This window comes from Heterocephalus glaber, unplaced genomic scaffold, assembly GCF_053883595.1.
Source record: "Heterocephalus glaber isolate CG9 unplaced genomic scaffold, H.glaber_assembly_v1.0 deba00001497, whole genome shotgun sequence".
In the NCBI taxonomy this organism is placed as follows: Eukaryota; Metazoa; Chordata; class Mammalia; order Rodentia; family Bathyergidae; genus Heterocephalus; species Heterocephalus glaber.
The window spans coordinates 16,456,676-16,484,025 of NW_028258320.1; the positions used below are offsets into that span (position 1 = coordinate 16,456,676).

Sequence of the window (27,350 nt, forward strand, 5' to 3'; positions counted from 1 at the left end):
ACAGCAGAGTGAGGGGAGAAAGGTGGGCGGGAGGGGAACGGAGAACAAACAAACCCAAACACGCACCTGCTTGGCTCCTCCCGAGCAGGGACCGGGCTGGGCAGGCTGGGAGGCTGTGCCTGCCCTTGAATGGCCTCCCACAGCCTGCTATTCCTGGCTTTGGGCTGGGGTCCCTGTGGGCCAGGCTCCAGGCAGTGTGGATGCGCTGAAAGTTCTCACTCAAGCCAGGCTGCCTTTGAGACCACTCAGAACCTCTCTAGAGGTGGTCCCACAGGGGCCCTCAAACCTGGCGGGCCTCAGTGCTGGCACAGGAACTTAAAATGCAGATTCCTTCGCTGCTCTCCCTAGCTGACTTGGCAGAGTTGCAGGGCGAGGAAGGTGCCTCCTGACCAGTCCCCTGGGACATTCTGCTGTGGAGTGTCTGGGACCTTCCGATTCGTCACTTTCCAACATGCAGGGCTGGATGGCTTCAGAGGCAAGCACCCCTCTGCTTGCATACGTCTAGGGATGGGGAGCTCAGCACATCCTCAGCAAAGCAGTGTGAGCATGCACAGTGCAGGCGCGTTACTAGAAAGCTCTCCTTGCACAGATCTGCACTGCTGCCATCCCGCAACTTGCTCACTGGGCCTGCTCCTGACTTCTGGGCATGTGGACCCAACTGCTATCAGGGCTCAGGGCTGGAGGAGTGGCGGTTAGGGAAGAAAGACTGGCTGTAGTGGCTGAGACCACCAAGAAGCAGCTGAATAGACAGAGCCTCCCACTCCAATGCTTCGCCATCCCTAAGGAACAATCTAGCCCTGACTGGGAGGAGCTTTTCCTTGTGGGCTTCATCCTTGGGTTACGGGATATCAGCTCCCCAGCAAGGGGCTGCTCTGACAAAACAGTCTGATAGCTGTAGGGGCCAAAGTCACCAGAGAGACAGGACAGGTCTAAAGTTCGGTACCACTATGACTAGAAGCCACAGGTCCTTCACTCCATCCTCCCTCTCCCATGATACCCACAGAGCATCCACTGCCACTTCCACCAGGTTCTGCTGGAAACCCGCCTCTTCTAGGAAGCCAACAGAGACTTTCTGCTCTCTGTGGCAGCCCTTGCACTCAGGCCCACCAAGGTCTTCAGTACCCACTCACCTCTTTTCCCCTATTTCCCGGGGCTACATTCTCATCCCTTTCACATCCAAGGCCTCTGCCACTGAGTTCACTTCTTGGGCAGAGGCTGGGGGATCCAGGATGAATCCATGCACATAAAGAACCCCGGGCTTAATTTCCAGGCAGGGCCAGCAGGCCCCCAGCCCGGGCTGGAGCCAGGCAGCTCAGGTGACCACACAGACCAGGTTGGTGGCTCAATGGCCTCCATCCAGCTGATACCACAGCTGGATGAGCAGCCAGCCACAAGCAGGGCATCAAATATCAGGGCTGCAGTGACCGAAGAGGTCTACACAGCAGCAAGTACACCCTGTGGGCCTCCCTCCAAGGACAGTGTGTCCTTGCAGCTGGCCCCTCGCTGCCTACACTCTCCCATCAGATGGGCAGGAGGCAGAGGCCACCTTATCCTGTCTGCCATTCCATTTGTTACATAAGGAACACTACGGCCCAGAGAGGTCAAGTGACATCTTAAACAGATCCAGCAATCTGGGAGCAGGGCAGGGGCTCCATCTGGTCTCCTGCCTCCTATCAACTCACACTCCATGGCTCCCTGGGCCGCCAGGAACAAGCTGGCACAGAGCCAAGCCCACAGCAGACACTTGACAAATATTTGCTAAATAAATGAATGGCGGAAGGGGCTTGCTGCTTGGAGAACCCCAGGGGTCCCAACAAGGCTAGATGCTACAGGACTCACCTACGAAGGAGGAGAAGGGATGGGCTGGGGACAAGGGACACAACCCCTGTCCCCTTGCCTCTGCTGCTGCCCGCTGCCCCCCTTGAGGGAAGATGCAGGGCAGCCGTGCCTGCCAGGATGGCAGCTGAGCAATGGGTCCAGGGCTCATTAACTCTGAGCCGTGCCCTTGGTTTCCGAGCCCAGCCCCAGAGTGCAGGCTGGCACGTAGAGCCCCTTAATTAAATTAGGGAGACTTCCAAATGAGAGGGAGCCCAGAGCCAAGCTGCAGTCTCCAGGCACACCGGCCAGAGCACAGGGCCCCATGCCCCTCATGCTCAGGACAGCAGCCTCTGCCTGGCAGGGGAAGGCACGGGCACCCTGGTACTTCTCCACCCTCACACCTGGCCTCCCACCCTCCATCTGGCACCAGGGTAGGACTCTTGGCTCTCAGATGAGTTGTGAGGGCCAGGCTGGAGACAAGGGACAAGACATTTTCCTCCCTGAGGGAGTCTGAACCTACCCTGGGAGTCAGGAGGCTCAAAGTCACAGCTATGTGACCCTGGGCAAGTCACTCTCTCACACCAAGCCTATGGGACATTCTCTCAAGACTCTCTTTGTTCCCTGACCCAGCGACTGATAAAGGAGTTACAACCCAGATGCCAAGGTGCCAAGCTGACTTTCCAGAGGGTTCCAGCTTGCATCATTCCTAGTTAACCTTGACCCTCTCTGCCCGACCAGGCTCACCATATTCAGCATCTTTGTATCGCTAACTGACAGTGCATAGGACAGCCTCAGCCACCGTGGTGAGGGACAGCAAGCAACAAGAACCTCAGTGTCATCGGGACCCAGCAGCCAGCTTATTAACGAAGCGTTTGTAATGCAGTAATTTGTACTTCTCAATTACCAGCACTGGCTTGATTTTCCACACATGCACTCATGCACACACACTCAGGGCACACAGACCAGGCATGGGGACTGTGAGGAGAGCACAGGGCCAGGGAAAGCCCCTCCAAGACCTGTTCTCCAAGGCATTGAGGGACCTGATCCTGGCCAAGGCAGGAATGTACCAGTGAGTTGTCTGCTGCCCTACCGAGGCCTGCTCTGGCTGTGAATGGCAGGGAAGAAGCTGCGACACTTCCAACTCCCATGCCCCCTGGCTGCAGCTGCAGGTTTGGCCTCTGCCAGGGCAGGCCCTCTCTCAGGCCTGAGGCTCCCGCCACCCACTGCCCAGCCATGCTCCTGACCACGGGTGGGTCCTCGGTTGTGAGAGGTGCCAGCTTGCTCAACAACTAGTAGGTGGTAGGCAGGAAGAGCTGGAGCTGCTCTTTGCCCAGCTGGATGGCTGTCCACTCTGCCCAAGTGGCCTGGAGCAGCCAGCCCGGTACCCTGGCCAGGGCAACCCTGGTAGCTCCTACCTCAGGGATGCGCACGCTGTAGGGCTGGTTGTGAAAGGTGGGCGCGTTGTCATTAACATCCCCGACTTGGATATTCACCTTCCGTGTGATCACCTGGCAAGAGAAGGGCACAGAGTTGGCACTGCCACCTGCCACTGGACTCTTCTCCACTACGCCACCTGTGGGACACTGCCAAGCCCAGCACATGCTTCCCAGGGGACCAGGAGCCTGGGAGGACACTCACCCCCTGGTGGTCGCTGACAGAGAACTCCACTGTGAACTCGGACTTTGTCTGGAAGAAAGAGGAGAGAGGGAGGAAGGCAGAGTTAGAGAGGTGCTGAGGTTCTGAGGCCCTGGCCTGGACCTGGACCAGGTTGCAGGGGCTGGTCCTGCCCAGGAGCTGGTCTGGAACTTCTATCCAAAGGCATTCCCCAAACTTTTGGGTGGGGACAGCAGGTGTGGCATATGCGCCTTCCTTAAGGAACAATAATAGAAGGCCAGGGATGTAGCTCAGTGGCACCATGCCTACCTGGCAAGCACAAGGTCCTGAGTTCAATTCCCAGTACAAAAAAAAAGGGCCGGGGATTTAGCTCAGTGGTTCTAGCACCTTCCTCACAAGCTCAAGGTCCTGAGTTCGATCCCCAGCACAAAAAGAAAGAAAGAAAGAAGGAAAGGAAGGAAGGAAGGAAGGAAGGAAGGAAGGAAGGAAGGAAGGAAGGAAGGAAGGAAGGGGCGAGCAATACTGGAGAAAAGTCAGGAATCTTGGGTGTCAGTCTTGGCTCTACCTCAAAGTTGCAAGTCTGCCAGGCGCAGTGGTACACATATGAAATGCCCTCTACTCAGGAGGCTGAGGCAGGAGGACCAAAAGTTCAAGGCCAGTCTAGGAAATTTAGGGAGACACTGTCTCAGTATAAAAGGACCTGGGGCCATGGCTGAGGGGCGGGGACCTAGGAGTTTAATCTCCAGTGTCAAGGAGAGGGCAAGGGCTGAGGTATGTCACACCTTTACCTTCCTTCCTTTGCTAAGGACCACTGCGTCCTCATCTTCTGCTTCTCTAGAAAATGCCTTTGGAGGAGGATTTGGTGGTGGTGGAGGTCAGCTCTACATCTACAAGGATGACCCCATAGTCTGTCCCTCTTGCCTATCTGATGTTGCCCCTTGCTTGGAGACCGCCCGGTGACCCATGTCCTGACATCAGCTTGGCCCTTGAAGAGGAATGCCTCTCAGACACGGAGATGCTACTGCAGGGTCAGAGTGGGCCTCGGAGGAAAGCCCCCAAAGACACTGAGCCGCCCTTCTACCAGCATCTGCTCCTGCCCCCAGGAAAGGACGGGAGCAGGGATGTGGGCACGTCATACCTCTCTGTCCAGCGGCTGCCGGAGCCACACCACGCCAGTGTCCGGCTCCACAGCAAAGAAGCGGGAGGCCTCCTCCCCCGACACGCCAAACACCAGGGGGTCGTTGTCCATGTCCCGGGCCAGCAGCTGGGTCACAGAGGAACCTGAAGTGACCAAGGCAGAGAACAGAGGGCAAATAGTGGAGGTCAGGCGCATTCCTTACCATCTTGCTTGCGTGGCTGAGTTCCCAGCGGGAAGCAGCGGCCCACAAACCCCTAGCAGGTCACAGGTCATCACAAGACCCTGTGTGTCTCTGGGCTCTGATAGGCTCCCCCTCCCATCCTTGCCCACTTGTCACAGTGCCACAGTACCTACATGGCTACACCATCATTCACCATGTCCTGGGTGTGTGCTGCCACTCTGACTTCCGCCTGCCCCCCTTTTTTCTGATTTTGATTTGGAAACTCCCTTCTCCAAGTGGCTCAGATGAAGGTAGGGCCCCAGTGCTTCCATTCCTATGCTCCAAGACAGGCACAGAAGTTGGCCCTAGCCAATCAGAGCAGTCCATCTCCCTGGTCACAAAGGTTGGTCCAAGGATATGCAAGTGAGCCAAACGAGCCATCTTTTCCTAGATCCCACATCTTCCCTGGGCAGTCTTCTGAGATAGCAGCCCACTTCCCTGTTTGCCCTTGACTAAGGCATTTCCCAGCTTTTGTGTCCAAACCTAGAAATACCAGCAAACTGAGATAACTGGTCACCCTGGCTTTAGAAGGCCCTTAAATTCCCAGGAACTATACCCAAAATGGCACATGACTGCAGTGTGTCGTTTTTCTGAGGAGGTCTTGCATCTTCCTGGTGCTGGGGTGGGGGCAGTTGGAGCAGACCGTGGCGTGAAGCACACTCTTCTTTCCAATGTTCAGCTTACCCGATAACATGGGACAGAAACCTTCTCTTACTCCAAAACTGACGCTCGTGTTTACTGAAGATCAAATGAGGGAAGGAATCTTATCTTAAAAAGTGCGGCTAATGAGCTTTGTAAGTGAACTTTTAAGAGGTCAATTCCAACACGACAGTGATAGCTAAGGTTTTTGGGCCCTGATCAGGAGCCAGGCCCCAAGCTTGGCAATTCCCATGTGCAGTGCCATTGAATTTAGTCCTCACTGCAAATCTCCCTGCTTATCTGATAAGGCCAAGAAGAGTGATTGTGTAATTTCCTAAGGCCTCCAAGCTAGCAGAGGGCACAGCTGGAATCCACAGCCCAGGCGTTCAGGGCCCAGAGCCCAATCTGTCTCCACACCTTGCACATCTCCACACCTGACAGCAATCTGTAGACGTGATCCCAACAGACCCCAGTTGGAAGCCCAAACTGGAAACAGAAGGTTCTGGGTATCCATGGGGCTCTTGGGAGACACTGGACCCTCCATCCATCCACACAGATTCCCTCATTAAATCCTCCCGGCAACACTGGTGGCCATTATTCTACCCATTTCACAGATTAGGGCATCAAGGCTTGGGGAGGCAAAGCAGCCTCTCCAAGGTCAAACAGCAGAACAGCAGTAGGTGATGGGAGGATGCAAAATATGGGAGGAGGGAGGAGTTGTAAAATCATAGAACAAAGCTGCAATAGCTGCAGAGTCCAAACTTCCCACTTAGAGAGAGAGAAGCTGAGAGTATTTAGTAAATGCCTGAAATCACACGGTGAACTTCTCAGCACTTGAACCCAAATCTCCAAACTCCCACAATCTCGGCTCAAAACTTTTTTCCTTCTAGATGCGGAGAAGGGGGTATGTGAGAGCCATAGACAAACTGAGCAAAAATCTTTCCAAAGTGTCTGCATTGCTCAGTGACCAGGAACATAGTGAGAGCAGAATATGCCATTTATTGAAAAAGATAGAACCTAAAGCTATAAAAGAATTCCACCCCCCAATCCCAGATGTCCAAGAATACACAGGCTTCTCCCTTGCCAACATTTAGCAAATACTGAATGACTTCCCAGTGCACCAGGCAGATTCTAAACCAGGAACCAAGGCCCTTGAGGTCCTCATCCATGGTACAATGTCCACAGCAGCCTGCAGTCCCCAGAATTCACCTGCAGCTCCTGGGACAGCCAAACCCAGGGCAGGACAGAAGGCTCAGCTGTAGCTAGCCAATGGTATTCTGGGAAGGCCACAGCAGCCCTCCAGCCAAGGTCAGTGACTCGGCTTGATATCCCAAATGGCTCAGGCCCGACACTGAGGTCCTCCTAAAAAGGGGGGCACTGGGTAGGACAGGGATGGGGCCATCAGCTGCTGTCACCCACCCTGTAATTTCCTGGACTTTTATCCATTTTCCCCTCAATTATGTGCTGCTCAAAATGGTCCTTTTCAGCTTCCTCACAGGCTCTTGCCTGCTCACGCCTTCTTTGTGTCTCAGGTAATTGCTGGTGACCTTTTCTAAGTGTACTAATTAAAGGTGCCAATTTAATATTATATTTAAGACAAGATGCCCCACAATTTTCCAGCTGGGCACATACTCCCCTACCCAGCGAGGCTCTGGATTCTGTGGGAACTGAGTTGCCCTGGCTTCTCCTGCAGGCAGGGGTCCTTTCTCCATCATCCAAGGTTCCCAGCACTGAGGCCCATCCATGGGGCTCAGCTCCAGCCCAGTGCTCCTAGAAACAGGCAGGGGTGGGCAGGGGAGCCACGTGCAACACTGGCTGGGTAGCTCTGAGGTGTACATGCTACACATGAGGTTTGTCTGAGAAACAGAGAGCCTGCCTTGTGTCTCAGGCCCACAGAATGCCAAGAGCACTTAAAAAAAATTGTGGCAAAATGCACATCACATGAAATTCATCATTTTAACTATTTAAACTGTCTCAATCAGTGGCCGTTAGCACATCTGCAATGGTGTGTAACCATTACTACCAACTAGTTCCACAACATTTGCATCACCTGAAAGGAGACTCATACCTATTAGCTGTCACCCCTCATTCCTCCCTCCCCAGCCCCCGGCAACCACTAATCCACTTTCTGTCTCTATGGATTTGCCTATTCTGGACATTTCCTGTAAAAGTGACCATTTGTGTCTGGTTTCCTTTACTCAGCATCATATTTTCAAGGTTCATCCATTTTATCACATATATTAAACATCATTCCTTTTTTTCCCCATGGTACTGGGGAGTAAACCTGTGGCCTCACACATGCTAGGCAAGTGCTCTACCACTGAGCTGTAGCTCGGCCCCATTCTTCCTTTTAACAGCTGAGTAATACTCTATTGTGCAGATATAACACATCCTATTCATCCATTCTTCAGCCTGTGAACTTCTGGGTTGTTCCCATCTTTGGCTATTATGGACGATGTCACTATGCACACCTGTGAGGAGCAGAATTGCAAGGTCATATGGTAATTTTATGTTGAACTTAGGGAGGAATGTGCAGTGGCTGCACCATGTTACAATCCCACCAGCAATGAGGGAGGCCTGGAGCTCTTTCCAGTGGTAAGAAGAGACCCAAAGACCCACAGCACTGGGGCACCCTTGACAATGGCATGACATAGGCAGGTAGGCGTCCATAGCAGATCCTGCCTGCTAACCCTCAGCACGCACCATTTCCATGCCCACCAGCCTGAGCACCAAATGCCAGCCTCTGTGATTCTTTGCCCAAGGGGTTCTGCCCATCATACCCAAGGGACAGGCCCGAGGTCAGGGAGCTAATGCCCATGGTGGCAGTGCTCAGTGAGTGGCTACTGGACAATGGTGGATAAAGAAGACCAGTTGGGAGTAGAGACCCCAGCTCCCTTACCTCTGAAGGGGAAAACTCAGAGGCATATGTCCTTGCCAGATGCTGGTGCCTCCAAAAGCATAAATAAAGTTCAGTTCTCTACCAGTCTGTAGCATCCTGCTCCAGCAACAGAAAACAGGCAAAGACCACTGGTAATGAATCTTTATGACCTCCTCCCCTTCCCTGTCTTGCATTCTGTGCCCCTTTTCTCTGTGTTTCCTAAGGTCTCCTCCCCAAGAAAACTGCCTGCCCCTCAGTCCTCATCACAAAGCCTGCTTCTAGGGAACCCAGATAAGACTAAGAGGGCATTGGAAGCACACAGAGAGTGCTAAGAGGGAGCTGAGACAGCAGCCCCCACTGTCCCGGCAGAGGACTCTGATGCACAGCCAGGTGTGGAAGTCCTGGTGCTGGTTTAGAGCACGGGGATATTCAAATATTTAACAATGGGCACAGTACAGGCATCAACCAATCAGAAAGGGTGCTGGCCATAAACAACTGGACAGGTGAATACAGCCTGTAAGTCAGCCTGGTTTATGACTCACATTTCAGATGCAGAGAAAAGCTCCTCCAGTCCCAAGATGATTTAAGGGCTCAGTCTTAGGGCTCCTGGCTCAATCAGTGGAGCCAGAGGATTCTCTGTATTCAGTGTCCCCGTCTCCATCATGGGGAAGGGTCACCGCTAGGCTAGCCCCTCATGCCAATCCACCCAGGCTGGGATACAGCCTAACCTCATGGGTGGGAAGCAGACTAGTAATGACCTTAAATCATTGTGCACTCATGTTGGAAGCAATAGCCCAGAGGGGTAAGCAGCCCATGTGTCCATCTGTGGATGGATGGATGGATAAGCAAAATGTAGCATATGCATCCAATGGGGTATTACTTAGTTCTAAAAAGGAAGGACTTTCTGACACCTGCTGCAACATAGGTGAACCCTGACGACAACTAAGCTAAGTGAAATAAGTCAGTCACAGAAAGACAAATATTGTATCTTCTCCCTTTTACAAGGTACCTAGAGCAGTCAAATTTATAGAGACAAAGTAAGATGGTGGTTGAGGAGCTGGGGGAGGGTGGAGTGGAGATTTATTGTTTAATGAGTACCCAGTTTCTGTTTTCAAGATAAAGAGAGTTCTGCAGATTGGTTACATAACAGCGTGAATGTACTTAATGCTACTAAACTGTACACTTAAAATTAATTAAGACAATAAATTTTGTGTATTTTCCAGTTTAAAAAAAATTTAAAAACAAAACAAAGCAGATCATACCTGAAGCCCTAGTGGTCCAGCTCAAGATAATATATCCCACTGCATGAGTTCCCCGGGCTCATGTTCCTCTGGGCCCAAGGGCCGTCTTTCTGCTCCTGAATAGGCCAGGTTTGTGTTTCTGTAAGGAGTGTTACATCGCCAGGTCACTGTACCCAGCGTTCTCCATACTCATGTCCCAGGTCAACCCTTACCATCTTTGAGAGGACTTCCTGAAATACAAGGTCAGCCACACAGTCTAATAATACTTCTGGTCACTCTGTGTCCCCACACCCCATCATATTGTCTTCACAGCCCTTCCTCTCTGAACCAATCCATTTATTTACTTGACTTGCTAACCACCTACTCCAACCTCCTGCCTGCCACACAAGCGCAGGCTCCATGGGAGTGACGGCCTGGCCTGTCACATTCCTGGTGGTGTCCCTAAGCCTAACAGAGCTGCTAGCATCCCAGAGGTACTTGATGAATAAAAGAATGCATCCGGCACCTGCTAGAGGTTTCAGAAAGGACAGCCCCCAAAAGCTGTGTAGATCCTAAGCCACAGCAAGAGGACTCAGTGTAGTAAGTGAATCCCTAACTCTGTACTAATGGACAGAAGACAGCATGCTAATCAAACCCAAACACGGCCCAAACCAGTCTTGGACACCAATGAAATCAGAGTTGGGCACTGGCTGGTGGTCTAGGCTCTGAACAACTGGCCCTGTGTTCTCTCTCTCCTTGGCAGATGAGTATCCTATCCGTGGATGCAAGATCTCTGTCCTGGGCCAGTGTACCCTGTCCTGGAGGCTAGGGGATGGTGAAGGTGGGGATCAGCTCAGCAGACTGCAGAGGTCGCTGGAAGGTGCAGGCCCAGGGACACATCCTCCACCGTGGCCTCAGCCTCTCCACAGCAAACCACATCTGTCTTCCAGGCCAGGGGCAGACAATCTTGGCTTCCCTGAGGCCCCGCTGAGCCATGCTGATGGCTGAGATGACTGTTATTACCATTATTGTTGTTATCTGCACTGAGGGGCGAGGGCCAGGATTGGTGTGCCAGGCTGCTCCCAGAGAGCTGCTAGACAGGGGGGCGGCCAGAAAGTCGGGCAGGACGGGTGGGCTGAGAGGCCTTTTATTTTTTCTGAATTGGAGAAGGATAAAAATCTATGTGTGTTCTAAAACAGAGAGGACTGCAGAATGAATAAAGAGGGAGGAAGGACATTGTGCTTCCACCTGGCAGCAGCATCTTCTCCAAGCACAGACACCCCCACAGCATTGAAACCGTGGTATTTGATGCTCTTCCCAACATGAGCACACCCCTCAGCCCAGGCTGCTATCACCTCCTGCACATCATGGCCTTGCACATTCCAATACCCATGCTGCCACCGCTCCTTCAGCTAGGAATCCCATCCTCCTTCCCTGCCCACCAAGTCCCAGCCAAACTCAGTGCTTGCCCCATGCGCCTCTGCCAGGAGGCTTTCTCCTCTCCCATACCTCTGTGTATATGCCAGAGCTATCAAGCCTGGAAGGCAGAAGCTGTAGTTCTGGGACATGCTTGACAACCTCGCTTCTCTTCTCCACCCCTCCATCATGGATTACTGCTCCTCTAGGGGCCAAGGAGCAAGGCAGTCCCTTTGCTTGCCCACACAGACATTACTAATCAATCACAGCACCGTTTTCCATGGAATTTATAGTCAACTTCAGAACCCTTCCCAACACTGGGTTCCATGCAGCTGCTATCATCAATCCTAAAGACATGTGAAAGCAAACCTCTGGCAATTGGACCTAAAAGGACTTTTAGCAGCTGTGATCTACTATCCCTCTCATCCAGGGGCCAAGGATCTAGTGCTCTGTCCCTCCGGGCGGTTAGGAGGGATAGAATCAGGCTGGAGTCTACAGCCAGCTCAGAAGCAGGGATCAGTTATAGCTGAAAGGAGGATGAAACAGACCAAGCCCCTCCTCACCTTGTCGGAGGAGGAGCCCAGCCCTGCTGTGAGGGACTGTCTGGGTGGGACCAAGGCAGGAGACACAGATGGCAGTCCCCAACCCCAATTCCAAGGCTGTGGGTTATGCCCAGGACTTCCGAGACTCTCAATTCCCCAATGCTATCAGGCTCTGCAACCCCACCGGTGGGAGAGACGTCTACCCTCCCCCTGGCCTGCCCTTGATCCCTGCCACAGAGGGGCTCCTGCCCTCCCTCCCCTGGGGCGGCCCAAGCAGGGTGGCCTTGGAGCCTGCAGTCTCATTTGTCTCTCCTCTGGGATCAGGCAGGCCAGTTAAGCACCTGGATTCCTGGGGCTCATCTCATTTGTCTTAAGTGCCCTCTCTGCTCTCCTGCTTCCGGACAGCTCCTTCCCACTAATCCCCCAGGTTCTGAACTTGGTCTGGCCTCAGAGGAGCTTTTGCGTGCGTGCGTGCGTGCGTGCGTGTGTGTGTGTGTGTGTGTGTGTGTGTGAGATCCCAGGCTCTGCACCTACCCCCCGCCGGGCAGAGGGTAGCAGGGCAGTGAGGTCTGGCATTGGTCCCTCTCCCCACCCACGCTCACTGACAGACCCCCTGCTCTCCACAGAACACCTTGCCCTGGGTAAAGGAAAGTGTCCCTGTCCCCTAAACCCTCAGGCATCTGCACCCGAACCCTGCCTGCCCACTCAGAGCAGACACATGCGCTGTCTACAGGAAGGGCACCAGCATTCATTCCTCTGTGTGCAGGCACTGTCCTGAGGGTGCCATCCTGTCACGTGTCATTTATTTCTCATAATGACCTGAAGGGTAAGGAAACTGAGCCTCAGAGACGTACAGTGACCTACCTGAGGTCACACAGTGAGTCTGTCTGACTCCATCCCTCTCCTGACTCTTCTCACAGAGCCTTCCAGCCAAGCCTGAAAACCAGCAGCGGGGAACACAGTTGTCTTCTCACCCTGCCGGAGGGCCCGACCCCCAGGGGAGCCTCCAGCTGGCTCTAGACTCTGGCCCCAAGGTGAACATCCTTGAGTAAGGCAGGTCTCCCTGCCCCACCCTGGCTTCCCACAGTGCACTTATCCTGGAGGGTGGCCACCTCGCCTGAGAGTCCAAGAGTCCGTAGAGGAAGTGAAATACACATGTACGTTTTTAAATTAAAAAGCCCAAGAGGAAAGGTCAGACATTGAGCATCAATGTTTGAGGGACCTGGCCCTGACCCTACGGACCCCAGATCTCTTCTGCTGCTGGCCCAGAACAGCAGATAAGAGCCATCACTGCTGAGGTCTGCAGAGCTCTGCATGCACCAAGTTCCCATAACCTTTGAGTCACAGAGAGGTTAAGTCACTTGCCCTATGTCACACAGTGAGTACACAGCAGAGCTGGGGTTGTTCACTGAATCTCCTATTATAGTCTTTAATTCATTCCCTCAGCAAACCCAGCAGCTCACATGTCAGGGAGCAGACCCACATTTCCACTGTGATGCACACTTCTTCATACCCACAGGCACACAGGGGGGACATTAAAACAAAGTCTGTTTGCAGACCGGATGCCAGGGGGACTGTTCCTACCCTTGGCCCGTGTCCCTCCTTGACTGTGCCCTCAAGACAAGCATTCCTTGAAGTCCCAGGGCAGGGGTTGAGGGTTTGGGACATGGAGTCAAAGCATATACTCCCATGCTCTGGGAGGGAATCGGCTGGCTCTGGCTCACTCCCAGCTACGACCTTCTGTGTGACCCTGGGTGAATCATTCACCTCTCTGAGCTTCCCCTTCCCCTCTGACACAAGAAGGGGGCTGGAGCCAATGGCCAAAGCACATTGTCCTTGGGAAGAAGCAAAAGCACCCATGGCAAATGAGTTAGCTCCCGTGCCCATGCTGGCCCCGGGCATGGTCTGGGCTGGGTGGCTCAGTGGCTAGTCGATGGTCACACAGCTAAACAGCTAAACAGCTGGCAGGTGGCAGATCTGACATTCAAATTGGTTCCCAGGCTCCCCGTACGTTGCTCTTTCTGCTACAACACACTGAAGTCACATTCAGTTAGCACAGCTACAGCATCCGGGTTCTGTGGGCCACACACACACAAAGCAGGTCCCCAGCTCCAGTGGACAGGACAGGACACAGGCTTCACAGTGTGGCTAAGACACTCCGGGAATAAGCTGCCACAGAGCCAGCAGCCAAGGTCTGTGGGAGACCGGACACTTTTCTCTGTCTAGAAATAGCAGCCTGAGCATGCAATGGCAGTGAATAAAAGAACTCTAGAATGTTCGGTCTGACCTTCCCTAGTCCTTGCCGCAGCTCCCAGGCCCATGGGGGGCCGAAGTCCTTTCTCAGGGCCCAGAGAGCTGAGCAGTAGTTACTAGATTGAGTAGCAGTGATAATAGTGGGTGGGTATTTTTTCCCCTCTCCTGAAACTTTTCAATTCATTGAACTGTTCAATTAATTTTACAAAAGGAAATGTGGAAAAATGACGGCAAATTGAACTTGACATTATCATTAAAATAAACAGAGCACTGCAGGCCGTTAAAGGCTAGCAAAGAGATAATCCAAACACTGCCAGGCTCATGCTGGCTCCTTCCTGCTTAGGAAGACCCTCACACTACCCTCCTGCCCTGAGCTCCAGGATGAAGGCACCAATCACAGTTCCCGCAGCCCAAGGGTGAGGCTGTGCCCATGAGACCCATTGTCACAGTCCCCTGAATGAGACTGAGGGGGAGGGCAAGAGAAGCCACCAGGAGGGCAGCGCCCAGTGCAGGACAACGCTCCACTACCTGGTAGCTGCTGCTTCCGGGTCATTCTTCCATCTCCAGGTCTCCTTCCGGTGCAGAGAAGGGTCATTTCAGCCCTGACTGTGCATGAATAACACCTGTAGCATTTTTGAAATTCCAGATGCCAGGCTGTGGCCCAGACTAAGTACATCAGAATCTCTGGAAAACATCCAGATTTAAAATCAGAAAGACCCACCCAAGGGTTCCACTGAGCTGAGGTGGAGAGCCAAGGTCTGGATGACTTCTGGGTCTCTTCGGTCTTTAGGACTAAGCCAAGAAACTGGAATGGGAGTGACCTACCCATTTGCTGGTACACTGGAGTCACCCACATCCCATACCCCCAAGGTGTAATTCACTGGTTTGGAGTCCAATCAGTGAACTTTCCAATGGACCCTGCCAAGTTCTAAACCCTCAGGTACTCCTAGTACGCAGCAAGGCTAGAAGCCACCACCTTAAGTGATATCTTTACTTGGCCAACAGTGAAGCCAGCTTCCCAAAGAGCCTTACACCTTCCCATGTGTGGGGTCCCCCACTACAGTGGAAGGACCCCAGGCACTTTCAGCTTAGACCAATCCACAGGCAAGGCAAATATATACATATTGTCTGTGTTCAAAATTTTCTAAATCCCAATGTAAAAAGAGAGAAGTTAATTTATGGCTCTGAAGCAATGATACTTGACTTGATTTCATATTAACATGATCGAGGGAGCTTCTAAATTAAGGCTGCCCAGGCCTTAATTAAGAAACCTAAGAAATGCTAAGAAACCTGTGTTAATTAACTGGTCCTAGGCAGCATCTGGACGCTGGTATTTTCTTAAATTTCCTGAGTGATTCCAATATGGGACCTAGTTAAGAAGCCCATGATTCTCCGACTTGAGCGTACATAGGAAACTGAGGGGAGCATGACCAGCTCCCAAGGGACACTGCCACACTTTTGAAAACCAGTGGGCTCCAGCTTCTGGGGGCCCAAGCCCTAGCTATTTGAAATGCTTCTTGAAGGTAACCTGGCTCTAGGAAATTTGGGCCTGACAGTCTGACTTTAGAATCTCATCGCCTCCTCCACCTCCTCTGTACTCCCCTCAGTCAAAGACCCAGCTGGGCTTCTTGTCACCTTTCAACAGCAGGAAAAGAAACGAAGGAGCAAGCAAAAGGTAGGTGTGAAAGACTCCTTCCCCAGCCCACCCTCCCCCGTGAAGGAGGCCAGAAAAGGGCCCCCAGAAATCACCTCCTCTTTGAGGACACTCATAATTACCCACAATGATCACAGCGCCATTCATTTTGCCCTAAAATTAATACATCACGTTGAGAATGATATCGCATTAATTTATCACAAGATTTATGAAACTTGCACTTTTTCTAATGAGATTTATGCAAATGCTGCTCTTGCCACTGTTTGTGTTTTTAAAAGTTTCGAAAGCGACGTGGGGGTCCAGCACCGTTCGCAGAAGATTCCCCAACTTGGGAGTGCCACAGCGGTTCCTGTCCTTGGGGGGACCTTCGGCCTGGGCAGCGTCCCCAAACACAGCTATCCTCACCTGCACCAGGTCCCCTTATTGGGCACAACTGCTCCTCCGAGAGAGCCCGGGTCTCTCCTCCAATCAGAGGCTTTCCAGGTGCTCAGTCTCTGAGAACAGCGGCAGAACGGTGACAGCATCCTGCTAGGCAGGGTGGGGACAAGTATGAGCCAGGGAGGCACCCAGGACACCGACGGAAAGGTAGCACTCCCTCTACTTGCACAAGTCTGAGAGTGGTCTGAACTGTGCTATGGGCTTGCTTACCCTAGTGCTGGACTTGCCACCACTTATTAAGCATCTACTATATACCAGACACTCTGTTAAGGACTTTGCATGCACAGCCTCATTTAATATCTACCTCAAACATGTGAGGAAGATAGTCCCACACTTAAATCAGGAGACTGGGTATCCGAGAGGTGTAGCAGCTTCCCCAAGGTCACAGAGCTAGGAAGAGGTGGAATCAAGATTCAAACTCAGGAGCATCTGACTGAAGACAATGTTCTCATCCAGTACTAGCTCCAATAATCGGCAGAACTCTCCTTCTCGTGGGTGTTTAGTAACACTCCACATATCCAAGGGCAACATCCACATACTCAATTATCCAGAACATGGATTAAAGGCAGGAAATTAGCCCCAAAGGCCTTTGAATAGCTAAAATTCCTAGCACAAAATATGTGCACTACCTTTCAAGCCCATCATGAAAAAGAGCTGGGTCGTGACTTGGTGCCTGCTTACTTTCACTTTATGTAGGATTATAGCGAGGTAGGTGTTTTGTTGTTTTCCATTCATACGAATCCTAAGCAGGTATGTGCACAATTATAGGAAGTACACAAAAGGGAAGGATCAAAAATCCCCTCAAATAGTGGGAACTTAACATAATTTCAGTCCCTTCCCAGGCTCCTGTGAGTGACCACAATTCGTGATAGAATGATGCTCATGGCGACGTGCTTCGGGATGTGCCAGGAAGGGGCTGCATGATGAGTCACCCCTATGTAAGAAGGCAGGTACATATATAATCAATCTTATGAATATTCCATGCAAGTCATTATAATTAAAAAAAGATTTTGTGCTTAAAGGAATGCTTCCCGAAGTGTATTTCACGAATCATTAATTCCCTGGGAGGCTAACGGGTACTCCATGAAAAAGCACTCTGTGGTCAAAAAGATGTAGGAAACATTATATTCAAAGAAGAATGTGAACCAGTTTCTTTCCTACAGGACCTCTAAGGGCCTTTTCTACACTCAGGTGCACTGGGAAGCTACACAAAGGGTGGAGAAGGTTCAGCTTTCCCCAGATTGATCTGGTCGAGAAACTCTTTCTTTCAAGAACACCTCCAAGGACACCAGTGGCCAAGGAAATAGGAATTGAGAAGGTACTGGGCCAGGAGGTTTTCGGGCTATTCTTAAGGCATATCTTTTCTTGGGATGGGTGGGTGGGTGGATGGATGGGTTGGTAGATGGATGGATAGATGATCAGGTGAACAAAGGAGTAAGGAACAAACAAAGAAGCTCTTCTTATCAAAAGGGGATATCAGAATCTCTGCCATAGGAGACATGGCAGAGTCTGGGGACATGCCCCCAGATGATTTCTGCCCATCTCTGACAGGTTATCAGTCCCTGCTTCATGACTTGGGAACCTGGGCTTCCTGAGCTGGGTGGCAGATGAAGGCATGCTGGATCTGCTTCTTACTCAGGCTAAGTCCTGAGCACCTGGCATGGTCATCTTAATAGCTCTAAATCCGTGCCTGATGCCCAAACCTAGAAAGTACTGTCCTGGTCATAGATCCCGGGCCTTCTTGCAGCCCTGCCACTATGCACACAGGAGGTGGTCCAGCAGTCATGCTCTCTCCTAACAGAGTCCCAGGTTCCACTCTCGACCCGTCTGTGTAGCCCACGTGAGGCGCCCCACCTCACTGGACTTCTTCCTGCCTCAGAGGCTGTGAAAGGCCCAGGCCAGAAAACCCCAGAGGGTACTTCATCAGCCCGCTACATCCCAAAGAGGATTTAGACCCCTTGGGTCATAGCTCCTCCATGCTAAACCCCACCAATGACTTCAAGTGTCCTGAGAGCAGTTACTGTGACCCTTGTTCCATGCTGTATCCCCAGAGATTCCAGCACTGACTACTCAGTTAGTGATGACTACTCAGCCTACTGATGAATGAATGAATGAATGAATGAATGAATGTGGTGATGAATCACCAAGTGAGCATAAGACAAGAGAGTTCTAGGGTTTGTAGGAGTGCGGTTCTTGTAATGCTGAAAGCCACACCATACTGAGGCCTCCATCCCAGGCCTGACTATGGGTATATCCTGAGGATGTGGTACTGCTAGTGATACTGGAAGAACAAAGAGGAGAGGAGACCAGGAATCAGCTTTCTTAAGGCTATCAGCCTGGTATCTGACTCCCTGTAATAGCTGTTCTTGAACTGGGTGAGTGGAATTATTAATTAGGGAGAGGGTAAACTTCCAGAGTCCTCGTCCATTGGGATGTCTCCATCCTCCCAGGCCCCACCCCACCTCATGGTGGTTGTGGATGGATGGGAGGCACAGACAGGGAAGTGTAGGGTTAAGGGCAGGCAGCAAGGAGGTCCCATTGCCACTGAAACAAGGAACTGCCCAGAAGTGGCCCCTCTACTTTGCACCCACACTCATCCCTGCTGGAGCTTGGTGGCCTCATTCACTCATCATGGCAACTAAGTCACTCCTGGAGCCTTGTGGGGCAAGACTCTGGGCACAGGACTCTGTCCTCCTGCTGGGTGTGTCTTCCCTCTTAAATTGTCCCCTGTGACTTGCTGGTGCCTCCAGAGGCCTCAGAAGGAGGAAAAGGACGCAGGTGTCACCCTCATACAAGTCCCTCTACCCTGCACTGCACACAGGATACACAGTGGGGCAGCCACCACCCAGAGGATGTTTCCTCCTAAGAGCAGGCTTAGAGCCACAGGATGCCAGAGACAATCTCCCCCACCTTTAGTCACATGCAGGAAACTACTGTTTTCATGCTATGCTCTCATGCTGTGACGCCCTCCGCCATGATTTGATATAGCAAGAAGGCCCCCAGATATGTTGTGGACTTCCCAGCCTCCAGAACTGTCTGTGACAAACACATGTCCTTCTCTATAATTAACCCAGGTTCAGGCTTTTGTTTTGTAGCAACACAAAAGACTAAGAAAGTGAGTGAGCTTGGGCAAGTTACCTTGCCTCTGTTTACCTCAGATTCCTCATTTGACCATATCTACCTCATAAGCTTGTTAGAATTAAAGTGTCTAATGCATTCATCTGCATTCAGTAAATGTTGGTTCTGAATACAATCTCCCAAGTCATTCATAAAGACTTCATGGTTGCTGTTCCTGGCCAGGCCCTGGCTGTCCTTAATGAGCCTCATTCACGCATCCTTGGCTCAGTCATCAACTCCTGGACAGCTTGGAAAGTCGCTTGGCCTCTTTGGGCCTCTGTGATACAATGAGCCTCCATTTCACCAGTGAATCCCCTCATTTTTCACTCCCCTACTCGTTCATTCAGTCCTCAATTAACATTTATGGAGGATCTATCATGCAGCCTCAGGGTGTGTGCCAGACACAAAACCAGACAGTGAGAATCAACAAAGTCATAAGGAAAACAGCACAAAAAAGTGCCTGCTCTCAAATAGGCCACAGTTTAAATGGTCTTGGATTCTGATTCTGACGATATGGTATAGTTACCTGGATCAAGTCCAAAGCTGAAACAACTGAAAATACCAGATAAACTATTCTTAAATTTATTAAGCACATAAATGAGTTAAGGAAAAATAAGGACTATGGGGGCCAAATAGTAAGTAAAGAAAGAAACTCAGACAGGCTGGGTGACTTACTGAGCCAGGTTAGTTTAAATTTTCATTTTTACAGCACCTAGGGCTCCCCCCAATAGAGACAAGGCCCAAGGCAAACCCTCACACCTCTCAGGGTAGAGAGCCTAGTCAAATACATTCCCATCCAAGCAGGGACCCCAAAGAAGCACACATGTGTTGTAAGTCAGAACTAGAAATAAATTAGAGCTCCGATACAAACCAGGAGTCTAAAAAGAAAAGAAAAATGATCTCTATGAAGACAAGCAACACCTAAGTACTTAACAGAAACACATATAAATTCTCTCTGGAGGAATTCACCTGTATCTCACCATACATAGCTCACAGTCAAAATTTACACACAGAACAGGGAAACATGAAAGAAAGCCTAGAGAAAAATAGATCAATCAGGCCCGCAAATGCTTGCAAGTGGAATTATCAGGCATAGAATATAAAATCTGTTTACTATGGTTCAGTAACAAAGAGAGGGTTGAAAATCTGAGTAAAGACCAGGGTAGTTTTTAAAGGGATCAAATGGAGCTCCTAGAACTCACAATACCATAATCAGAATTTCAGTTGTATTGGTTTTAAAGATGGTTAAAAAGAGAATTAGTGAACTGAAAGACAAAATCGAAGAAATTATTCAGAATGCAGCACAGAATGTCAGAGATTGGAGAATAAAACAGAGACACTAAGAAGCATGGAGGATAAAATTTAAAAGTTCTACATTTAACTGAGATTCCAGAAGCAGACGCACTACTTGAAGAGGTAATGGTTGTAAATGCTCCAAAAATGATTTTTTAAAAATCTCCATAGATTCATAAAGACTAACAAAATCCAAGCAGGAGAAACTCATACCTAAAAGGGTATATAGCAAAACTGCAGAACACCAAAGAAAAATAGAATATCTTAAAAGCAACCAGAGAAGAAAAACAGACTACCTTCAAGGAACCAGCATTCCAACTAGGAGCCAATCTCCATGACAACCACAGATAGCAAGGTCACTAGACTGAAATCTGCAATGTACTGACAGAAAGTAAATGCAACCCAGAATTCTGAACTGTGCAAAAATGTCGTTCGGGAACAAGAATGAAAGACAGACATGTTCTGGCTGTTTAGCTGGGCTCTTCAGAAATTAACACAGCCAGCTCAGTGCTGTTTGGGGTCAGGTAAGAACCACAGAAGAACAAAGCAGTGCAGCAAGGACTACAGCAAAGTGCCGGGCACCTGTGTCCCATCTATAGCAGGCAGCTTTCTGGGTGCCAGTTGATTGTTGCCAGATGCAATCAACAAAATCAGGAAATTTCTGTTTTGATAGAAAGTTTTCTAAGGTTTAAGTGCTGGCCAACAATCAGATGTTTAAAGAAACTCTGGGTAGGCCACACGCAAGTTCCACAATGGCTCACTGGCACATGACTGGCTCGGGAAACAGTGACTTTCTGGGTCGATCAGGAGAAGACAGCTCAGAGAGGTGATGCAGCACTAGGAGGGGCTGGGTAGCGGAACCCAGCACCTCAGAGGCCCAGCCCTGGCAGGCAGCCCTCAGTCCTGGTGGAAGAGTTCCTGGCATTTTCCCCAAGAACCAAACCCACACCCAGAGCAGCCTGTACTCAGGAAGCATGCCAGGCCACAGCCCCTCTGACTAGGGTGCCCTCTGCCTCCTCTCCCAAGTGCCTGGTTCTCTCCTGGGGAGGGGGAAGCCTTTCCTCAAACACCACCCCAGCTGCCATGTGTGCCCACACTCAGCCATGTGACATGATTGTGGTCCATCTCCCATTCCCCTGGGACCTGCCCCTGACCCAAGGCATGGAGGTAGCACCCATGGACACCTGAGGTTCTGGGAAAGGTAGAGAGAGAGGCCGGGGAAGACAGATACCTACCCATTATGTATGCGACAACTCTACCCCCCATGCTCACTTTGCAAGGATGCATTATGCAGGGCCTCTGGGCTGGATGCATAAGTGATCATAAAAAGCATTAATAAGCAGAGAAGGAGAAGAAAGCAGGCTGCTTTTATGCACAGGGTGGGGGAAGGAGAGAGGGAAGGAGCACAGCCACTAGGCTGAGGGTGACGATGCCATCTCTCAAGGGCGCACCAGGACAGTCCAGGGAAAGGTTGACTGCAGCAGCCAAGACCACCATCAGCATGCATACAATCTGGGGTGGAGACAGAGCCGGATAACGATTACACCAGGACTTGCTACTTTACGGAGGTGACTGGGGCCACACAGAGAGAGGCGAGTGGTGAGAGCCCACCCTACAAAATGTCAACCATTCTTTTCAAATTTGTCTTTGTAAGAATTCATTTGATTGTATTAAATATTACTTTATATAATTTGAAATTCAAAAGGTACAGCCCTCCACCCAGCCCTTACCTTTCAGGAACTGCTGTTTGCAGTTTCCTATGAATCTTTCCAGAGATAGGGTTATGCCATGCATATATAAGGAAATGCATGTGCTTGTATACATATACATATTTACATATACTTTATTTCGCTCTCTTTTTTAATCCAGTTGGCAACCCTCTGTCCTGCACTGGGCTATATCTCTGATAGTAGATTTTAGAGACACAGGAACTGACACATGAAGTTGGACTTGAAGGAAGAGTTTGAAGGGTCAGATGGGAGAGCAGACCCTTCCAGGCAGAGGGACAGCGACTCAAGGAACACCTTGGGGCACAAAGGAGGGGCTGCTTCTGCCAACAGGAAAGGCACAGAGCACAAGCCTGCCCAGCGTCACAGCTGCCCCCACCCACTGGGGGCCAATCTGTTCCCAATGTGGTTGGTGCAAGGGTACAAGGCCCAGCCCCCTTGATCCATGTCTATCATTCCCCTCAGAGCACCACAAAGGACCAGCTGAGACCTGTACTGCAACTCCCTCCCACTCCACCCAACCCTCTGCTTGACGCTCTTCACGCCTGCACTCCTGCACCCCGAGACCTCCTGTGTGCACATCCCTGCCTCAGCGAGTCTCCGTAGCATCTGGTCGAGAACAGAGCAAACTGGTCCAACAGTGTTGAGGCAGACACACCAGGTTCAAGCACAGCAATTATGGGACTTGACTGCAGAACCTGTTTTATAGGAACAAGATGAGGTCGGTGTCACCTGCCCTACTTTGTTGGAGGCAGGTGTGAGAAGCCGTCAGGAAAGCCTTGGGAGACAAGAAGGCCATTTAAGGTCGCTTTACCTGCAGGGGAGCCCCTGCCATAAACTCCATCCCAATCCTGGCCTCCTGCCTCTGCTCCAGGCTGTCCTGCTTGCTTCTCACTCCAGCCCGGGACTTAAGGCAGCCAAGGCCCACCTTCTCCAGGGAGCCCCTGCCAAAAACCCCATCCCCTCTCCCCTGCACTCGAGTCCCCAGCAAACAATCTGTTAATTCAATGACTCACACCGCACCCTCCCTAGACACGGAGAGGGGGACTTGTGTCTCTGGAAACAGAGGGCCTAAGGAAGCACACCCCACAGATGAAGCTGACTCGAAATCTTGCGCTTAGTCCATATATGCCTGCCTCTTCCTTCACTCATTCATCCATTCAGTACATTTTTAGGGGCCTCCCCACAGCAGCGAGAGGACAAGTGGGTCCTGTCTTTAAGGAGCTTAGTAAGGTCCAGGGAGCCTGTCTGTGAGATCTATGCAAGCTCTTCATTCTACTCCATATTACAGTCATATTTATTTTAATATAAATCTTTCCTCCATCCCATCAACTGATAAAACTAGTCTTCCGGGAAGATGAGTCAGACTTCTCTGTGGCTTCCTGGGTTCGAGATGGGTTGAAACACCCCAGCGTTGAAACACCCAGATAACACATGGCTGTTACACATGGCTGTGCTGAAGCTCAGAGCATGAGGACAGGACGTCAGTCTAGAACTCAGACTCCCACCAACTCCTGACCACCCTAGCAGCAAGCCAGTGTGCCTGTGGGCAGCCACACCCACTCCTTCCTCAGTATGGCTCTTCCTGCACAACCTCCATTTGTAAGCCAGGCATGGAGGAGCACCTCTGTAATCCCAGCATTCGGGAGGCTGAAGCAGGAGGATCACCACAAGTTCAAGGCCACCCTGGGCTACACAGTGATTCAAGACTACCCTAGACTACATACCCTGGCTTAAAACAAACAAAAAAATAAAACAACCTCCATTTGTTCAGTCAGTGGGGGACCCTTGGCCCCAGAGGCAGGACCATCTCCACCTTCAGAACTAAACCAGGGCTGGGCAACTGATCAAGCAGCTCCCCCACCCTTCGGGTGCTTCTGATCAGTGAAACAATCTCCCCACCCTGACTCTGGCCAACGAGAAAACAGGGTGGGCTGCTGGGAGCAGGTGGGAAAGGGAAGGCTTTGGGCCCCTCCCTTGCTCCTCCCTGGAATGTCCAGGGAGTGCCTGAGAATGTGGCATCCTGAGGACAAAAGGGTCAACACAGGAAGGACAGCAAAAGAGAGAAAGGACCCCGATCCCTGATGCTGTCATTCACCCAGTGAACTAAATCCAGCTGGAGACCTCTTTTTAAAGACAAAGACAAAAAATACACCCCAAGGTACACCACGGCCAGCCAGCTTCTGAACTTGCACCTAAATACGCTCCGGAACAGCTCACCTCATTAGTGTGCATGAATTTCTGTGTTACAAAAAGGAAAAGGGCCTGGCATGGTGGTGCACACCCGTAGTCCCAGCACTTGAGAGGTTGAGGCAGCTGCTACATAGTGAGTTGAAGATCAGCATGAACCACATAGCGAGACCCTGCCCCCCCCAAAAAAAAACCCCAAAACAAAAAAAAGACTCCCATTTCACAGACAAGGAATCTATTGATGCTCAAGTGAGAAGGTCAACACCTACTCTTCTTTTTTTTTATGGTACCGGGATCAAACTCAGGATCTTGCACTTGCCAGATAGGCATGGAGCCACTGAACTAAATCTCCAGCCCCCAACACCTACTCTTAAAACCCTAGCAGAAGCACCCTTCACTCTATAGAATTTACACTCTGGAAACCTATAGCAGGTGGTACACTTCATGGACAGAACTTTAGACACAGCCCTTTTAAGATCAGAACCAAGATAAGGATCCCCACGGTTGCTAATGTTCACATTGTGACATACCAGATGGCCAAAAGTGGCAAAGCAGAACCAGGCTCTGATCTGCAGCCTCCCTGTGCTCGGCTAAAGGAGCTGCAGGCCGGGACTCACAGCGCCACACAAGCCTGGAGCCCACAGAAGGCTTGGCCGGCAGCAGGCCTGCCCCACACCAGCCAGGTCCTCTATGAGTAGAGGAGACAGGGCAGAGAGCCTCCTGCTTGCTACCTCCTCTTTCCTGCTCCCCTGGGAGATGGAGGACAAGAGAAGAAGTGACTTGGCATGTGTCTTGCAAGCACCTCGTCCCCGTCTGCTTATCTGCGTCCCTGCCACCTCGCCACAGCAAATTGCTTGTTGATAAATGAGGCTATTTAAGAGCGAGTGATGCTGGCATTACAGTTATTAATGAGGACGACGTGGAGAGACGTCTAAGAGTGGCCTGACTCTTCTCATATCCTCCCACCTGTGAGTGATGGTGCTGCTGGGCCTGAGCCCTGGCCCCCACCTCAGGGATAGGCCCTGGGACACTGGTTGCAGAAGGTGTGGGACAGCAGGAAGGTTCTGAAACTGTGATACCAACAGGAGCACACTGGCTGGAGCACAACAGCCAGCACTGCCCCTAGGAGCTGAGGCAGGGAGGATGTAAGAATGTGCACATGGCGGGTGTGAGTGTTCGAGTGCATGTGTGTTCCTGTGTATGTATGTGTGTGTGCAGGACAATGAACATGGAAACACAGGCAGTGTGTGTATGCACATCCACTGAGTAGCTGTACCTCAGTGTCCTCACTTATAAAGGCACTTGACCTCAGCCCTGCCGGGGTCACACCAGCCCATCCACATAAAGGGCCAAACTGGGAGTGTTTGCAGAGCTAACTCTGCATGCCCACTTAGATACCCAAAGCCACTCACCATGTCTATAACAGAAATCTCATCTTCCTTGGGGGAGCGAGGGGTCGCTACAAAGTTTCACTACCTTACTGGCTCCAAAAGCCAGAAGCAGGGACCATTGATATTGCGCCATTTCCCTTACACAGCACCCCAACCGCCTGCCATCAACAAATGCTGTCCGTCCACCCTGATATACCCCCATCCATGTCCTCCTTCCCACTGCCGCCACTGGCCTCCTCCAAGTCCCTGTGCCCGTCCCCACCCATCAGCTCAGGATCCTAACCCACCTTCTCTTCACTGAAGCCACTAGATGCAAATACTTGTCCCCCAAGGGCCAGGCAGGTTAATGCTCCCTCCTGCCTGCGCCCCTGCCGCTCTGCCCTCCTCACTGGGACTGCTCCTATAACCTCACGTCCAAGTGGCCCTGCCTGTCTCAATTTAAGGTCACCTCCTCCCTGGAGCCTCTTCCCTGGAGCTGCTCAGCTCGGAACAGGCCTTCAGAGCAATGTGGGTCTCGCCTCTATTGGCAAGGGGTTGGCATGGGTCTCACATGCTCATGAGACTGTCAGACTCAGGAGAGCAGTGTCTGTGTCTCACTCACTGCTGTCCACCCAGAACTGCCCAGCACGCTGCAGGGCGCCCTAAATGCTTCTCAAATACCATGCTGCAGAAACGCCATAACACAACCAGGTAGTCATGACAGGATGTCCATGCAGACCTGCCTGCCACAGGCAGGAGAGAGGATGGTGATTGGGTGCAGTCAGCTATGGGAGGCTGCACAGAGCTCAAGGAGAACCGGACTGGGTGTGACAGCACATGTCTCTAACCCCAGCACTTGGGAGACTGAGCCAGGAGGACTGGGAGTTTGAAGCCACCCTGGACTACACAGTGAGTTCAAGGCCAATCTGTACTACATAGCAAGACCCTCTCTCAAAAAAACAAACAAAAAAGGAGATACTGAAGAGCAGCTGCCTCTGGGATCTCATCCAAGGTCAAGCACAAAGCAGTCCAGTGTTGCCAATGCTCTCTTAGGACTTTCTCCCCCCAGTGCTCTTGGGAACATTCTCACACTGGAGGAGCTGCCAAGGCAGAGCGTCCAGCTCCCATGGGAGGAAGTGGGTCAAGCAGGAACAGAAATGGGGGTGGAGGAAGCAGTTCGGAGGTGCTGGCCATGACCATGTGCAGAGTAAGACTGCACAGGTGCTTGTTTTACACTATTTCTTTGATTTGTATATCCAGGTCCTGTCTATTCTTCTTTCTTCCCTTTTTAAAACTTTTAAAAAATATTTTTTTTTATTATTATTACACGTTTGCAGAACACCATGATTATATTCCCCATGGGGAGTTGGTACATGCACATAACACATCTCAATTCTTTTGACTTCCCCTTCCCTTCTCCCTTCCCTCTCTCGGTCCCCTTCCCATTGCAAAAGATCCATCTTCCTGTTTCCTACTTGTATAAGAGAAACCATGTTCTATGTGATACATTTCATAACTGCAAAAAAAAAAGTAAAACAGCCGGGGATTTAGCTCAGCGGTTCCACCACCTGCTTTGCAAGTGCAAGGTCCTGAGTTCGATCTCCGGTACCAAAAAAAAAAGTAAAACATAAGAGGTCTTAAACAGAAGCAAGGGGGACAAGGCCAGGCAGACAACAAATCCTCTCTGAGTTGCCTGCTGTTCCCATCCTCTGTCCCCTCGGCCCAGTCACTGGACTGCAATTGGTGCCTGAAGGATCTGCTGTGGCCCCAAATCTTTTCAGAGAATGCTACGGAGTGAGTCAGAGCAGGAACACATCCGCTTT

At 51.1% G+C, this 27,350-nt stretch overlaps 1 protein-coding gene across 8 annotated transcripts in view; it reads right to left on the bottom strand.

Annotated features, from left to right (window-relative positions):
* The window catches only part of Cdh23 (cadherin related 23), a 369,425-nt gene that overhangs the window by 271,769 nt on the left and 70,306 nt on the right, over nucleotides 1–27,350 (bottom strand). For all 8 annotated transcript variants that reach the window (XR_015440528.1, XR_015440529.1, XM_087185444.1 and 5 more), the window contains exons 4-6: nucleotides 4,571–4,713; nucleotides 3,457–3,504; nucleotides 3,234–3,326 (exon numbers count right to left, since the gene is read on the bottom strand). Coding sequence is in view for 6 of the 8 variants with exons in the window: in XM_087185444.1 (XP_087041570.1) it covers nucleotides 3,234–3,326; nucleotides 3,457–3,504; nucleotides 4,571–4,713 (284 nt within the window). In the remaining 2 variants the exon portion in view is untranslated. The remainder of the gene's footprint in view (nucleotides 1–3,233; nucleotides 3,327–3,456; nucleotides 3,505–4,570; nucleotides 4,714–27,350) is intronic.